The 18,574-nt window shown below is 36.3% G+C and overlaps 1 protein-coding gene across 3 annotated transcripts in view; it reads right to left on the bottom strand.

The window, feature by feature from the left end:
* ARSK (arylsulfatase family member K) overlaps positions 1–5,578 on the bottom strand; it is a 324,333-nt gene extending 318,755 nt beyond the window's left edge. Inside the window, exon 1 of one of the 3 annotated variants that reach the window (XM_053701498.1) lies at positions 5,315–5,578. In XM_053701498.1, the coding sequence (XP_053557473.1) occupies positions 5,315–5,437 (123 nt within the window). In that variant the 5' untranslated portion in view covers positions 5,438–5,578. The remainder of the gene's footprint in view (positions 1–5,314) is intronic. The other 2 variants (XM_053701497.1, XM_053701500.1) reach the window with 2 other exon arrangements.
* Between the last annotated feature and the right edge of the window lie 12,996 nt (positions 5,579–18,574).

The raw sequence follows: 18,574 nt of genomic DNA, 5'->3' as shown, positions 1-18,574 counted from the left end.
AGACCCAATGAATCAAACAGCAAGCCACGTGGAACTTATAATTTGATTTCTTTTTACTTGGCCTTAATTGTTGATTGACCCACCCACAGCCAGTGTACCGGAGAGTGCTGGAAGAGGACTCTGGATACATAATTTATATATGTGTCCATATCTCTTAAAACAAGTTAGTTTAACCTGCTGTTTGCTAGTACAACTGAATTACTGTGTCGTGAAATGATGTAGCTCTATGTCACCAACATGAAAAGTTTGGAAAGCTCTGCAGTAGTGCATTGCTGCAACTTCAACAAATGATACCAAGAGAAGAATGAAGCAAATTTGATAATAGAAGTAAATTGGAAAGTTGTTGAAAATTTTATGTTCTACCTAAATCATGAAATAATTAATTTGGGTTTCATATCCCTTTAAAGGGACAGTCAAGTCCAAAAAAAACTTTCATGTTTAAAATAGGGCATGTAATTTTAAACGACTTTCCAATTTACTTTTATCACCAATTTTGCTGGTATTCCTAGTTGAAAGCTAAACCTAGAAGGTTCATATGCTAATTTCTTAGACCTTGAAGGCCGCCTCTAATCTAAATGCATTTTGATAGTTTTTCACCACTAGAGGGCATTAGTTCACGTGTTTCATATAGATAACATTGAGCTTATGCACGTGAATTTACCATGGAGACAGCTCTGATTGGCTAAAATGCAAGTCTGTCAAAAGAACTGAAATAAAGGGGCAGTCTGCTGAGGCTTAGATACAAAGTAATTACAGAGGTAAAATGTGTAAAATTATAACTGTGTTGGTTATGCAAAACTGGGGAATTGGTAATTAAGGGATTATCTATCTTATAAAACAACAAAAATTGTGGTGTTGACTGTCCCTTTAAGTATACTGTTTTGTGTGCTTATACTTCCCACAAACTCTCCTTATGTTGCATGGAACATACTTCATTTACAGCCAAAAAAAATATTTTGGGTATAGTTATGTTTCTCTCCAATTTTCCTCCTGTTGTAAAACAAAATTCCCCAGGAATTCTTCTAAAAGCTTCCCTGTCCTGTATTCCCTGCTCATGTTGCTGATGCTGCATGGAATGTGTATAAAGGGACAGTAGCAAGCAGAAAATGCTGATGAGTAGTTCTATAGAACAATGTCTTCCTACTCCTATGTTCACAAAATATTTTAAATTTAATTAGGAACTGATGTTCATGTGTTTAGTGAGGGTGTATTACCTATTTGAATATCCCTGGTCTCTAGTTATGAGAAATATGAGGGAAATATGATGTAAAATTGAGGGGGATCAGGGACAACAGAAATCCCAGTAGCTAGGGCAAAATGTAAATATGTAATTGGCTACTGAGCAGGATATGAGCCAAATAAACACAAAACAGTCAATCATTAGCTTGCTCTTTTCAAGAGATGCAAGGTGTTGCAGTTCCAAGGCAAAAAATGAACATGCTGTAATGAATTAATTGAAATATTTCATTTTTGCTTTAATATATCCTGGATAAAATTAAATAATACACAAGTCCCCAGAACCCACTGTGAAACTCTGGAACCATTTAGGTAATGTACTAAACGCCCCCTAGTGGAAGAAGCTCTGTGTCGCTTGCTAGTTTACCTTCTTTGCAATGGTTTTTTTTTTTTTTTTTTTTTTTTATCTATCTACTACTGATTTGTGTTTTTAACATTTAAAAAAAAAAAAAACAACAACAACACAGTGCTTACTGAAGGACATGCAAAGTTTGCAAATGCTGCACACAACATTTTTTAGACTTCCACACAACTTTAATAATGGAATGTCTGCATGTCTTATAGGAATGTCTGCATGTCTTATAGGAATGTCTGCATGTCTTATAGGAATGTTGTTGTTTTCTGTTAATCATGAACAAACTTTTCAATCAGTTTCCACAATAACTTTGTGATTTATTAAAGGGACATGAAACCCAACATTCTTCTTTCATGATTTAGGTTAACATTTTAAACAACTTTCCAGTTTACTTCTATTAACAGATTTTATTAATTCTCTTGGTATCATTTGTTGAAGGAGCAGCAATGCACTACTGGTTTCTAACTGAACACATGGGTGAGCCAATGACAATTGGTATATATATTCGGCCACCAATCAGAAGCTAGAACCAAGGTTCTTTGCTGCTCCTGAGGTTACCTAGATAAACCTTTCAGCAAAGGATAACAAGAGAAGGAAGCAAATTAATTAATAGAAGTAAATAGGAAAGCTGTTTAAAATTGTATGCACTGTCTAAATCATGAATGTCTAATTATGATTCCACTGTCCCTTTAACCCCTATAAACCAATAGGGTGTGTCATTTACCATATTAAAGGGACATGGAGGTCAAAATTGATTTTAATTGCGTGTGCAATTAAAAAAAAACACTTTCCACAGTAAAATGCCTTTCTATCATTTGCTGCTGAAACTTAGCTCCCTTCTATGAAAGCCTACCTGGGTAGGTTAATGAGCGTGCTTATGTTATAAGCACTATGTAGCAGCAGTGTTTGCAGTAGCTTTTTTTTCCTACACTGCATAACAGCAGCTGCGACATAATAATCTGCCCATCTTACTTTTAACCTTTAAAAGGGACATGAAACACACAATTATTCTTTCATGATTCAGATAGAACATACAATTTTAAACAACTTTCTAATTTACTTCTTTAATCAATTTTGCTTTATTCTTTTGGTATCCTACAATGCACTACTGGGAGCTAGCTGAACACATTGGTAAGCCAATGAAAACTGGGATATATGTGCAGCAACCCATCAGCAGCTAGCTCCCAGATCTTGAGCATACCTAGGTATACTTTTCAACAAAGGATACCAAACAAACAAAGCAAATTAGGTAATAGAAGTAAACTGTAAAATTGTAGGGTTTCATGTTCCTTTAATATTTTTTTTTTTTGAGTGGGTATCTCTGGCTTAGCAGCTTCTTGCTAGAGTTAACAGTTGCATTAGGAGTGATTGTGATCTGTGCATGTCATGTGTTTTATCAGCATATATTAGTCTAACTGTGAGTGTGTGACGTGTCAGCGTTTGTGAGCAACTGAACCTTCCCACTACTTGCTTAAGCTGTTAAAAATAATTTGATCATATGTCTTTTTCTATAGCCAGAACCATATGTCTTTTTCTATAGCCAGAACATAACACACAGGGGCCGAATTATCAAGTTCCGAATGGAGCTTGATGCCCCTGTTTCCGTGCGAGTCTTGTCCACCTGCTCTGAGGTTGTGGACATCAATCCACCCAATCCTATACGATCGGGCTGATTGACACCCCCTGCTAGCCGCCGATTGGCCACGAATCTGCATGGGACGGCATTGCACCAGCAGTTCACAAGAACTGCTTGTGCAATGATAAATGCCGACAGCGTATGCTGTCGGCATTTATCAACATGCGGCGGACATGATACACTACATCGTATCATGTTCGCTCGCACTTTCATAAATCGGGCCCCATAGTGTTCTTTTATGACAAATTGTATTAGAAATGGGATTTATTATATTTTCCTATTAGTAGTAGATTGGGACCATTATGATTTGTATAATTAAATAGCCTAATAAAAAGTATATATATATATATATATATATATATATATATATATACAGTATATGTCATGATGTGGGGTCAAAGGGGAGCATATCATTTGGCCTGATTTTTGGGGAGTGTCCACTTAATTCATGAATATTATCAAACTTTTGGTTATTTGGCAAGCTAAGAGTGGCACTAATCCTGATGGATTTCCATGAGGAGGTACTGACTGGCCAAACGACGGATACATTTAAAAAGGGATCAGATTTTTTTTTGGGAGTGGGCTAAAAAACAGAATCCATTGTATGAATGCTTACTTAAAGGGACATGAAACCCACATTTTTTTCTTTCATGATTTAGAAAGAGCATGCCATTTTAAACAACTTTCTAATTTCATTCCATTATCTAATTTGTTTTATTCTCTTGATATTCTTTGCTGAAAAGCATATTTAGATAGGCTCAGTAGCTGCTGATTTGTTCCTGTACATAGAAGCCTCATGTGATTGGCTCACCCATGTGCATTGCTTTTTCTTCAACTAAGGCAATCTAAAAAATGAAGCAAAATAAATAATATAAATAAATTGTAATGTTGTTTAAATTTGTATTCTCTATCTGTATCCTGAAATAATTTTTTTGGGTTTAGTGTCCCTTTAAAGGGGCATTCAAATGTAAAAAAAACATGCTCTAATGTATTACTAATTAATTTGCATTACTGAGCCTAGCTAAGTATGGGTTATACTACCTCAAAAGGGTTAAACACATAAGTAAAGTCCCACATGCAGGACACAGCTGGTTGCAGTTTCGTGACACTTCCAATCCTGATTGGCTGAATGGTAGTGTCCTGCTCAGGAGAGTCAAGGCTTGCAGTTGCTTATTTTGTATTTAATGCATTTTAAAGATGTTAAACACAGTTTCCTGTGGTCAGTAGTTCAAAATGACCCACTCATTATTATTGCCATATTTTTATAAAAGCATTAGCTTATTTGGAGCATTGCATTCATTACTGCAAATTAAAGGACCACTTAAACTTTCATGATTCAAATAGAGCAGAAAATTTGAAAAAAACTTTCCAATTCACATCCATTATATAAATATGTACAATCTTTTTATATGCAGACTTTCTGAGGCAAAGGCTCCTACTGAGCATGTGCAAGAATTCACAGAATATATGTATATGCATTTGTGATTGGCTGGTGTCACATGATGCAATGAGAAACAAAATTTAAACAACTTTGAAATGTGTCAGAAAAAAAGTGCTTTTGCATTATCTCTTTATTATGTATTTATAGATTATAATATTTTACTGTGTTTAGTGGTCTTGAAAGAACCACAACAAGTAGAGGGCATGTTTGTAACTAACTGCTGGCCTGTAAAGCTCATTTATGCAAGGTGATTTGCAGGACAGATTGATTCATTGCCTGCTATTTTTTTAATGGAGTGTATATCTCAAAGTTGCTTTACAAACTATTTTGGGACTATAGAACTTCCTAAACAGCTTGCACACGAATACTTCTTTAAAGCTTCCTAAACTGTGAGAACAAAACTGATAATCAGACTCTAACTGCGTCTGCATGTTTATTTATTTTCACAGTTCTATTGCCATATTGATATAACTATTACCTTTACCCCCTATTGCAAAATCTAAGCAGCTATTCCGTCTGAGCTGATTTTTTTTCAGTGTTGAATTCGCAGAATAATTTTAACTATAAATACTTGTGTAAGCAATGAGAACGTTAAGGGAAGTTCAAATGCACAAAAAAACTAAAGTTACTGAAACACAATACTTACAAAAGCATCACTCATCACCATCACGACATTGTAGGGTGATTGACGAGGCTTTACGGGAACAGCTGCTGTCAGAGTAAATAAAAGGGAAATCACAGCAGAAGGTCCTGCTAAAAGCTGAGCCATTTTCTGTACACCCAGAAACACACGGCACGGAAAAATGAAGCAGCTATTTCTCAGGCAAACAACCAAATACTTTTTTTTTTTTTCTCATAAGACTTTCCAAAGTACGACTAGTGGTGTTGTTTATTTGATATTTGAGACTAGTAGGAAGTGTTTAAAGCAATTTCCACTTCCTGCCCCCTATAACTGTCCTTAGTGGTGTGTGACTTGTAACAAGCTGTTCTCACAGTGATGTGGCATATGCAATATGCAAACTGGATTCCAACTGATACAAATATTAAAGGAACTGGGATGATATTAGCTTTGCTGTATGTATAGAGGACAGCTTTAAATTTAAATTGTTTAGGCTCGTGAGTTTTTCCCAGTCTACACAAACACAGTTGTGGATGTCTGTATCAGCCGATGAATAGATTCAGTGCATGTGTATTTCATGCTAGTTTCAATAAGTTTTTATGAAACATTTTATGCAAATACAGACATCCAACTGTAGTGTTTGTAAATCCAGGTGATTTAGAAATATATCTGACACAGAGTCCATTTATACAGCAACTAACTCACACACTTTATTTCCTGGTTCCCCACTCTAACAACACTGTTCCCGCCCCTGCTTCTTGGCAACAATTATATACATTTATAGGTCAGAGCACAAACTAGGAAGAAAACACCATGTCCCTCCCTTTCATTAGCTTAGAAACATAACAATTAAACTAAACATAAATATAACTATCTATATCTATGCAATGCCTAATATTTAGAAATAAGACCAAATATATTTCACAGAAAAGAGTTGCATGATGACATTCTAATACATTATATGAAAACACTGTAAAATTATTATTCATAACCTTTAAAGGGACAGTAAACATTCAGAATAATGTTATATATTTCTGAATACGGTGCAGAATTATACAGTATAACATTATTTTAGCGGTAACTTCAAAAATGAAAAGTCTTTCCAGATTTTTAAGTGTAAAGTTGGACTCCGCTCCAGGATCTACTGAGCGGGTCTTGTATATTCAAAGCGCTTCGTGGGCTTGCTGGCTAGTCACAGCACACCCGGTCGCGCTATTTGACTAAAATGTAGCTCACTCCCGCTCTGGTCCAGTAAAAATCTAGAAAAAATCTGGAAAGTCTTTTTCATTTTTTAAGTTACTGATAAAATAATGTTATAGAATTCTGCACCGTGTGCAGAATTCCTTTTCCTGTTCTTTGTGTAGTTTCTTGAAGAAAGAAGAACTATATATATATGGGACCACATCATATAAATTATCCAACTTGTGTTGTCTATCTTGCCAATACAGGACTTCCAACAGAAAAAAAGAGCAGATTTGGTATGATAGTATTTATCTGCATAAGCTTTCTTCTTGGCTTTGGCATGGCTGTCTTTTGTATCAAGTCCTTATTGAGTGTCTCTGTTAGTGAATCATTTATAGCCGAAATTTTGATCCGAAGTTTGCGATTGAATAACAGCTCTGCAGACGATCTGCCAGTAGTACAATGGGGAGTTGATCAATAGTCTCTCAGAAAAGAGTATACATTTTGTTTCCATGGTCTACCTAGCGCTGTAGTTGCCCTTAGAAATTTCCCCATGGAATGCATGAATCTTTCAGCTTCTGTATTAGCTTGTGGCCACAAAGGAGTCATGTGCCTGTGTTTAAATCCAAGATATGAAGCAAATTTATTAAACTGAGTACTGTTAAACAGGGGACCATTATCTGTTTTAACAGTTTTAAGAATTCCCAACAAAGAGAAAACTTTGTCTTAAACAGGAATAACAGTAACTGAGGATGTTGAGCTGATAACTTCTACTACTGAGTATCTTGAAATTTTGTCTAAAACCACCAACATGTTGTCTCCAATAGGTAATGGGCCATACAAATCAATACTTTCATTGCACCATGGTGCCTCAGACAATAAAGACATCTTTAAAGGTTCTTTATGAGCTCCTGGAGTTGTGGCTTGACACACAACTTCTCACCAACGTTTCTGCTTGTTGATCTATTGATGGAAACCACAATTTTTCTCTCAATAAACTTTTTTCATTTTAACTATTTCTTGGTGACCTTCATCTGATAAGGATAATACTTGTTGTAAAAATGTTGGAACAACTATTCGAACACCTCGCAAAATAATGCTGTTGTCATTATTCACTGAGAGTTCTTTGCCAAATCTTGCAAATAACTTCAACTCTTTTCCATGTACTTTGTCAGAGTCAGCTGAGTACTATTTTCCATTCTGAATTAATACAGCAAGTTTTTTCAATATAGGATCAGCTAATGTTGCTTGCTGTATTTCTTCTACACTCAATGCTTTAGGTATAGCATGATTAGTAACAAAATTAATATATTCTTCTACAACCATGGAACTTGGGGAACTTGTGAGTAAACCTGCTGATATAGGATGTCAAGACATATAGTCTGCTGGGTGCTCTTTTCCAGATTTATCAATCACAGTAAAATTGTATGGTTGTAGACTTAAACCCCATATTTCTATTTTAGCGGGCGGTTTGGATTTTGGATTATTCCATATCAACTGTAAAGGCTTATGATCTGTGATCAGTGTAAATGGACAAGCATATAACTATAAGAAAATATTCACAACTCCAAACTATTGCCAGAACTTCACGTTCAGTTTGAGAATAACGTTTTTTCACATAATTTAGAGAACGGCTACCATAAGCAATGATATAATGCTTGCCTTTGTCTCTCTGTGCCAGAATAGCACCTAAACCAACAGGGCTAGCATCTACTAAAAGAATAGTTTGTCGTTGAGGGTTAAAATAGGACATTGTCTTGTCACTGTTCAAACTCTGTTTCAATTGTTGAAAAGCTTGTTGTTCAGTATCAGTCCAACGCCATAGCACACTTTTCTTTGTTAACTTTCTTAAAGGTGTGGCAATAGTATAGAAATTAGGGATATATCGAGAACAGTAATTGACCATCCCTAGGAAACTTCTGACTTCACTGGAGTCTATAGGAGGATTTGCATTCTGAATTGCTTCCACTTTCTTTGGATTTGCTGATATACCTTCAGCTGAAAAGACAAATCCATAAAATTCTACTTTAGTTTTGTTAAATTCACAATTACTACAATTTAAGGTAAGTCCTTTCTCATGAAGTCGCTCAAAAACTGCAGTGATATTTTTATCATGGTCCTCTTGAGTAGCTCCGAACACAATAATATCATCACTGAAGTTCTTAACTCCTGGAATTCCAGATAGTGTTTGCTGTATTGCATTTTGAAATCCTTCAGCAGCAAAAGAAACACAAAAACTTAGGTGCTTGTATCACCACAATCCTGTGTGTGTTGAGAATGTAGTTATATATCTGCTTGTTGTATCCAATTCCAGTTGATGATAGCCTGATTTTAGATCAAGTTTGGAGAAAACTTTTGCCTGGTTAAGATCATGAATTACATCATCTAATGTTAGAGTGACGTGGCGCTCCCTGATAATGGCAGTGTTGGTTTGCCTCATGTCTTTGCAAAATCTTAGACTATTAGGGTCTTTGGGTTTTGGCATTGACACTATTGGGAAGACACAAGGTTGATGTGTTCAGCATCAACCTTGTGTCTTAGATAAAATGGAATTCTTCTATGTGGTTGTATTACAGGTTTTATATGTGGATTAATATGCAGTTGTTCTTGAAAATCTTTCAGTTTATCAATGCCATTAAACAAATGAGAATACTGTTGTACTAACTGATCTGCTACAGATCCTGTGCCCTTTCTAGGTGAGATTGCATTCATAAGCTTAAAAGTCCCAAACTGGATGAGGTTTCAAAACTCAGAAGAGAAGAATGTCGACCCTTTACAACATAAAACATAGATGCTGTTTTGTTGTGTTTAAATGCGCATGTGGATGTAAATTTATTAATGACATTAAGGGGCGTAGTTGATCCATATGCATATATATTTATTTTACTCTGTAATAGATGTGGTTGTGGTTTTAACATGTGAAATGTTTGTTCACCCACTAAATTAACAGCAGATCCATTCCTGAATCAATCATCAATGCAGTGATTTTAGTGTCATTAGTACATAAACCTGTGGCTGAGTTAGGTTACACATGTTGTTTACTACAAATACATATTTGTCATCATTGTTTGAATAGTGTCCTTTTTGATCAGGAGATCTGACTAGATTTACTTTCCACTGCTCTGATGTATGTGGCTCAGTATGTGATTGAGGTTTTTGATACAGTTTTGTTCTACATTGCTTTGCTAAATTATTACATTTTCCACATGCCCTGCATTGCTTATTCTTTGCTGGAAAAGTCCTATTATGTGGATTGAAACTACCACAGTTTCTGCATAACACACATGAGGTCTGGTTCTTTCTTGTGGGTTGTACTGTTGAACTGTCTTTTTGAACTATATTGTTAATAAACTGATCATCAGTAGATCTATTCTCTATGCTTGCAGCTTGCCTGTCAGAAATTCCTAATGTTCTGCCATAATCATGCAAGTATTTTAAAGATAGTTCAGATTGTCTCAGTGCATATTTCCTAAGTTTTGAAGAAGTCCAGCTTTGTATTATCTGTGCTTTAAACTAATTTTCAACATCAGAAAACTCACAATTCTTTGCTAGTAAATGTAGCCTGGTTTGAAATGCATCTAAAGGTTCATCTCCCTGTTGTGTTGTCTGTCTGAATATGTATATTTCATACTGAGTGTTCTTTTTAGGAAGAAAATATGTTGTCAATTTATCTTTAACATCATTGTATGAGTCAGTGGTTGCAGACAATGTATCATAAATGCCAAGCACCTTTCTCCAGCTAAATGAAGAAGTAAGGCATTTTTTCTGTGTGTATCAGTAACATCCAAAGCAATAAGATCATTTTCAAATCTCTGAATCCATTTTAGCCATCTTGGGCCTACAGAGCTAAGTTAGAAAACTAAATACAAACTTACCTGTGAAATAAAACCTAACGGCTAGATTTAGAGTTGGGCGGTAGCCGTGAAAACCAGCGTTAGAGGCTCCTAACGCTGGTTTTTACCGCCCTCTGGTATTTGGAGTCAGTCAGGAAAGGGTCTAACGCTCACTTTGCAGCCGCGACTTTTACATACCGCAGATCTCCCTACGCCATTTGCGTATCCTATATTTTCAATGGGATTTTCCTAATGCCAGTATTTAGAGTCGTGGCTGAAGTGTGCGTTAGAAATCTAACGACAAAACTCCAGCCGCAGAAAAAAGTCAGTAGTTAAGAGCTTTCTGGGCTAACGCCGGTTTATAAAGCTCTTAACTACTGTGCTCTAAAGTACACTAACACCCATAAACTACCTATGTACCCCTAAACCGAGGTCCCCCCACATTGCCGCCACTCTATTAAATTTTTTTAACCCCTAATCTGCCGACCACACGCTGCTGCCACCTACGTTATCCTTATTAACCCTTAATCTGCTGCCCCTAACACCGCCGACCCCTATATTATATTTATTAACCCCTAATATGCCGCCCCCAACGTCGCCGCTACCTACCTACACTTATTAACCCCTAATCTGCCGACCGGACCGCGCCACTATAATAATAAAGTTATTAACCCCTAATCCGCCTCACTCCCACTTCAATAACCCTATAATAAATAGTATTAACCCCTAATCTGCCCTCCCTAACATCGCCGACACCTAACTTCAAGTATTAACCCCTAATCTGCCGATCGGAGCTCACCGCTACTCTAATACATTTTTTAACCCCTAAAGCTAATTCTAACCATAACCCTAACACCCCCCTAAGTTAAATATAATTTTATTGTAAATAAATAAATTAACTCTTATTAAATAACTTATTCCTATTTAAAGCTAAATACTTACCTGTAAAATAAACCCTAATATAGCTACAATATAAATTATAATTATATTGTAGCTATTTTAGGATTAATATTTATTTTACAGGCAACTTTGTATTTATTTTAACCAGGTACAATAGCTATTAAATAGTTAATAACTATTTAATATTTACCTAGTTAAAATAATTACAAAATTACCTGTAAAATAAATCCTAACCTAAGTTACAATTAAACCTAACACTACACTATCAATAAATTAATTAAATAAACTACCTACAATTATCTACAATTAAACCTAACACTACACTATCATTAAATTAATTAAATACAATACCTACAAATAAATACAATTAAATAAACTAAATAAAGTACAAAAAATAAAAAAGAACTAAGTTACAAAAAATAAAAAAATATTTACATACATTAGAAAAAAATTACAACAATTTTAAACTAATTACACCTACTCTAAGCCCCCTAATAAAATAACAAAGACCCCCAAAATAAAAAAAATGCCCTACCCTATTCTAAATTACAAAAGTTCAAAGCTCTTTTACCTTACCAGCCCTTAAAAGGGCCCTTTGCGGGGCATGCCCCAAAGAATTAAGCTCTTTAGCCTGTAAAAAAAAAAAAAAACATACAATACCCCCCCCCCCCACATTGCAACCCACCACCCATATACCCCTAATCTAACCCAAACCCCCTTTAAATAAACCTAACACTAAGCCCCTGAAGATCTCCCTACCTTGTCTTCACCATGCCAGGTTCACCGATCGGTCCAGAAGAGGGTCCGAAATCTTGATCCAAGCCCAAGCGGGGGGCTGAAGAGTGACGTCCATCCTCGGGCTGAAGTCTGGATCCAAGCGGCGGCTGAAGAAATCCATCATCAGGCTGAAGTCTTGATCCAAGCGGGCGCTGAAGAAGTCCATCATCGGGATGAAGTCTTCTATGAAGCAGCATCTTCAATCTTCTTTCTTCCGGAGCCATCATCTTCCAGCCGACGCGGAACATCCTCTTCTACCGACGCCTACTCGCCGAATGACGGTTCCTTTAAATGACGTCATCCAAGATGAAGTCCGTCGAATTCCGATTGGCTGATAGGATTCTATCAGCCAATCGGAATTAAGGTAGGAAAATTCCGATTGGCTGAATCCTATCAGCCAATCGGAATTCGACGGACACCATCTTGGATGACGTCATTTAAAGGAACCGCCATTTGGCGAGTAGGCGTCGGTAGAAGAGGATGTTCCGCGTTGGCTGGAAGATGATGGCTCCGGAAGAAAGAAGATTGAAGATGCTGCTTCATAGAAGACTTCATCCCGATGATGGACTTCTTCAGCGCCCGCTTGGATCAAGACTTCAGCCCGATGATGGATTTCTTCAGCCGCCGCTTGGATCCAGACTTCAGCCCGAGGATGGACGTCACTCTTCAGCCCCCCACTTGGGCTTGGATCAAGACTTCGGACCCTCTTCTGGACCGATCGGTGAACCTGGCATGGTGAAGACAAGGTAGGGAGATCTTCAGGGGCTTAGTGTTAGGTTTATTTAAGGGGGGTTTGGGTTAGATTAGGGGTATGTGGGTGGTGGGTTGTAATGTGGGGGGGGTATTGTATGTTTTTTTTTTTACAGGCAAAAGAGCTGAATTCTTTGGGGCATGCCCCGCAAAGGGCCCTTTTAAGGGCTGGTAAGGTAAAAGAGCTTTGAACTTTTGTAATTTAGAATAGGGTAGGGCATTTTTTTATTTTGGGGGTCTTTGTTATTTTATTAGGGGGCTTAGAGTAGGTGTAATTAGTTTAAAATTGTAATTTTTTTCTAATGTTTGTAAATATTTTTTTATTTTTTGTAACTTAGTTCTTTTTTATTTTTTGTACTTTAGTTAGTTTATTTAATTGTATTTATTTGTAGGAATTGTATTTAATTTATTTATTGATAGTGTAGTGTTAGGTTTAATTGTAGATAATTGTAGGTATTTTATTTAATTAATTTATTGATAGTGTAGTGTTAGGTTTAATTGTAACTCAGGTTAGTATTTATTTTACAGGTAATTTTGTAATTATTTTAACTAGGTAACTATTAAATAGTTATTAACTATTTAATAGCTATTGTACCTGGTTAAAATAATTACAAAGTTGCCTGTAAAATAAATATTAATCCTAAAATAGCTACAATATAATTATAATTTATATTGTAGTTATATTAGGGTTTATTTTACAGGTAAGTATTTAGCTTTAAATAGGAATAATTTATTTAATAAGAGTTAATTTATTTTGTTAGATTTAAATTATATTTAATTTAGGGGGGTGTTAGGGTTAAAGTTAGACTTAGCTTTAGGGGTTAATAAATTTATTAGAGTAGCGGTGAGCTCCTGTCGGCAGATTAGGGGTTAATACTTGAAGTTAGGTGTCGGCAATGTTAGGGAGGGCAGATTAGGGGTTAATACTATTTATTATAGGGTTATTGAGGCGGGAGTGAGGCGGATTAGGGGTTAATACATTTATTATAGTAGCGCTCAGGTCCGGTCGGCAGATAAGGGGTTAATAAGTGTAGTTAGGTGGAGGCGACATTTGGGGCGGCAGATTAGGGGTTAATAAATATAATATAGGGGTCGGCGATGTTAGGGCAGCAGATTAGGGGTACATAGGGATAATGTAGGTGGCGGGGGTGTACGGAGCGGCAGATTAGGGGTTAAAAATAATATGCAGGGGTCAGCGATAGCGGGGGCGGCAGATTAGGGGTTAATAAGTGTAAGGTTAGGGGTGTTTAGACTCGGGGTACATGTTAGAGTGTTAGGTGCAGACGTAGGAAGTGTTTCCCCATAGGAAACAATGGGGCTGCGTTAGGAGCTGAACGCAGCTTTTTTGCAGGTGTTAGGTTTTTTTTCAGCTCAAACAGCCCCATTGTTTTCTATGGGGGAATCGTGCACGAGCACGTTTTTGAAGCTGGCCGCGTCCGTAAGCACCGCTGGTATCGAGAGTTGCAGTGGCGTTAAATTATGCTCTACGCTCCCTTTTTGGAGCCTAACGCACTGAAAACCCAGCCCTTCTGTGAACTCTAAATACCAGCGGTATTTAAAAGGTGCGGGGGAAAAAAGCACGCGTAGCTAACGCACCCCTTTGGCCGCCAAACTCTAAATCTAGCCGTAAGCTAGATACAATATAACTAATAGTTACATTGTAGCTATCTTAGGTTTTATTTTTATTTCACAGCTAAGTTTGTATTAATTTTAACTAGGTAGACTAGTTAGTAAATAGTTATTAACTATTTACTAGCTACCTAGCTAAAATAAATACAAAGTTACCTGTAAAATAAAACCTAACCTGCCTTACACTAAAAACTAACATTTCAATAAAATAAAATAAATTAAAATAACAAATGCAAACATAACAATGTCCATTACTTACAGAAACCCACATTCTTTATTGAAATGGCAGCAGTTTTGTAAGAATGTTATACACTAGATGGCAACACTTTTTCCTGCAGTGCTCCAAATGTGTGCACATGACCTATCTTTGTACCTATGTATCATTACAGCAAAGTAAATTTGATAATAGAAGTAAATTGGACATTTTTGTATCGTATATTCTGACTGAATTATGAAATAAAATGTTAAGTTTATGGGTATTATGGGAGAATGGCAATAGGTGTGCTGATTTTCAGACACCTAACCAAGCCCCAAAGTTTTAGATGTAAACTGATGTATACTGACTTCAGACTGCTTCTGTTTGTATAATGGGTCTTTTCATATGCAGGGGAGGGGAGGTTCTGCTATCAGCCCCTTTTAGTGGGTGTCCCAGGCTTATCTCAGTGGAGTGGAGCCTCTAAGTAAGTTTTTAAAAGGTTTTACACTGGAATTTTATATCAGTATCTGTGCATATTATTCTTTATAGTAGTGTCTATTACATTCAGTTAAATGAAAATTGATGTCTACTACCAAATTAAGGGAGGTAATAATTATTGCTAATATCTTAAAATATTGCTGATACACAAATTAGAGGGATGTTACAGAACTTCTGCTCCTTGGTGCTTTGGCTACCTTCAGCTAAGGAGTGACCCAGGGTTGGTATTAGGGCACTATCATGCCGTGGATATAAAAAGTCTACACACACTTATGAAATTGCTGGATTTTTAAATGTAAAGATAGAAATAACAACAATGTAAAAGTCAGATATTTTCCATCTGTAATATATCTACATTTTACAAACCTGCAATTTTATAAGGATGTGTAGAATTTTTACATCCACTGTAGCTGCTCAAATTTCCACTGGAGCTGTTCTACATCACTTACATATATATCTGGTAGCATTTTCAGCTGTCAAGGAAATGGGTTTACCTCTTACCACTCCATACAGTTGAAAATTACCACCCTGAGCCCTCACCATGCTAGGGTCTTCCTTGCCTAAGAAAGCTAGTTCTTCGTGGTAAATAGGAATGTTTCTTATTAACTGTGGTGTTGCCATTCTGCTTTACCAATAAATATTCTAAATACATTTGCTCTCCATATAATACAATGAGTAGGCATATGCATTAGCTTTTTATTCAGCAATTGTTTCACAAATATACGCTAAATTTATCTGCAGGCAATGGCTTTCAGCTATTTTAATACCAGATTAATTAGTGTAAAAGTACAACACAAATATCTGTGCAAATCTGGTGCCGAAAATAACCAAATACTGTTCAAATCTCAAATGAATGCCGAATAACAAACTAATGCACATGCTTAATGATGAGCTTAGAATGTCATATCAGACTGCATATATCAGGAAGATAGGTCATGAGTGACAGGAAATTACAGACACCTAGATTACAAGTTTTGCGTTGTGGCTGTTCAAATCAGCCAATAGGATTTCAGTAGCTCGCATTCTATTGGCTGATTTGAATTTGAAGAATCAAATCAGCCAAGAGGAATGCAAGGTACGCCATTTTTAAACGGCTACCTTGCATTCAACTTCAGTGTACAGCGGAGACCGTATGAAGAGGACGCTCTGCATAGGATGTCTTCAGCTTCCAGGATGGCTCCACTCCGCGCTGCCGGGATGAAGATAGAAGAGGCCCCTGGGATGGATGAAGACCTCGTCGCCTGGATGTTGATGGATGTCTGGACTTCAGAAACCATGAGTAGATCTTCTGGGGTTAGTGTTAGTTTTTTTTTAAGTTTTTTGGGTGTTTTTTTTTTAGATTAGGGCTTTTGGCTTTGAAAAAGGGCTAAATGCCCTTTTAAAGGGCAATGCAAAAGAGCTAAATGCCCTTAAAAGGGCAATGCAAAAGAACTAAATGCCCATACAAATGCCACTTTAGGGGCAATGGGTAGCTTAGTTTTTTTTAGAGTTAGGTTTTTTATTTTGAGGGGTTGGTTGGGTGGTGGGTTTTACTGTTGGGGGAATTTATATTATTTTTACAGGTGAAAGAGCTGATTTCTTTAGGGCAATGCCCTACAAAAGGCCCTTTTAAGGGCTATTGTTAGTTTATTGTAGGCTAGGGGATGTTTTTATTTTGGGGGGGCTTTTTTATTTTTATAGGGCTATTAGATTAGGTGTAATTATTTTTATTTTTGATAATTTCGTTTATTTTTTTGTAATATTAGTGTTTTTATTTTGGGTGATTTTAGTGTTATTTTTGGTAAGGATTTTTTTTTTAGGATTTTTTTTTTAAATTAAAAATTTAGATATTTTAATTGGTAGTATTTTTTATTTTATTAGATTAGTAAGGTTAGGTTGATATATAATTTAATGTTAGTTTTTTTATTGCACAGGTAAGTTTTTATTTATTTAAATATAGTTATATTGTAAGTTTAATTTAAAGTTAAGGGGGTGTTAGGTTTAGGGGTTAATAGTTTAATTTAGTGTTTTGCGATGTGGGGGGCCGACGATTTAGGGGTTAATAGGTTTATTATAGTGGTTGCGATGTCAGGGAGAGGCGGATTAGAGTTTAATAGCTTTTATTAGTGTCGGCGATGTTGGGAGCGGCAGATTAGGGGTTAATAACTTTATTTAGGTGTCTGCGATGTTGGGACGGCAGATTAGTGGTTAATAACTTTATTTAGGTGTTGGCGATGTCGGGCGCGGTAGATTAGGGGTGTTTAGACTTGGGGTTTATCTTAGCGTGTTAGGTTTAAACATAACTTTTTTTCCACATAGACATCAATGGGGCTGCGTTACAGAAATTTTTCATTCTGCAATCGCAAGTGTTAGAAAAAAACCTAACACTCTCTCCCGATTGATGTCTATGGGGGAAAGTGTGCACGAGCATGTCAAATCAGCCCTTGGATTTTGTGCGGTATGGAGCTTAACGCCACCATATCGCACGCACAAGGAGGCTTTTCAGAAACTCGTAATGGCAGCGCTATGGAGGGTGAAATAATGCAACTTTTGTTGCGTTTGTTTAGCACCCTGTTTAGCGCAAAACTCGTAATCTAGGTGATAGTGTGATATTTTAGACAATAATTTTAAAATTCGAATGGTATTTGATTTAATATAATCTTAAAATGATAGCTCAAAGGGATAGTTTACCAAACATTAAACTGTCATGATTCAGATACAGCAGAAATTAAAATCACATTTTATATGCCAGTCCATTTTATAACACCTGTGTAGGGGTGGTGTTTAAAACTAGACTGCAATCAGGAGGGGGTTACACAGGTGTAGAGAGAACTGGCCCAGCTCTTAAAATATCCATTTGCAAATAAATACTTATGATACCCTGATTACATGTTATATAATTAGGATTAAATGCTAGTTCTTGAGCTTGGACTTAAAGGGACAGTACACTGTAGAATTGTTTTTATATTAATATATTTTCAATTACTTGTTATACCAGCTGCAGGGTATAAAATTTATGAGAAATTGCATTTTTCGGTTTATTTGTGTATATAAAGTAGCTGGTTTTGTGCTTTTAAACCACAGCCTATTACAATGGGTTGAGCTTCAGGTAATATCTGATCTCATTATGTTATCACTTTTTGTACACACACTTATTTCCTTATCTTATATTTGTCTAGAAAACCAAAGCTCAATACATAGAGAGAACAATGGAAAATTATCATGTTATTACTTAACTATCATGCCCCTACTGAGAGTGTAATCTCTTCTGCTGGTTGTGTTTACTTAGGCTATTCAATAGAATATACTCCAGTATAGAAACTTTCAGTATAGGTTGGAATACCACAGGCTAAATCAGCTATTTCAAATGCCAAAATAGGGGTAAAGGAGCTACTTGTAAACAATTTAAAACACTCCAGCAGGTAAAATGAATCATTGGTACCAATTTAAAGGGGAGAATTTTTGGGGTGAACTGTCCCTTTAAGCTATCTACTGTGAGTGGGTCTATGCTGGGTATTGCCTCAAGTACAATAAAAGCATAAA

Source organism: Bombina bombina, chromosome 2 (genome assembly GCF_027579735.1).
Source record: "Bombina bombina isolate aBomBom1 chromosome 2, aBomBom1.pri, whole genome shotgun sequence".
NCBI classification, from domain to species: Eukaryota; Metazoa; Chordata; class Amphibia; order Anura; family Bombinatoridae; genus Bombina; species Bombina bombina.
This window is presented reverse-complemented; position numbering and strand designations above follow the sequence as displayed.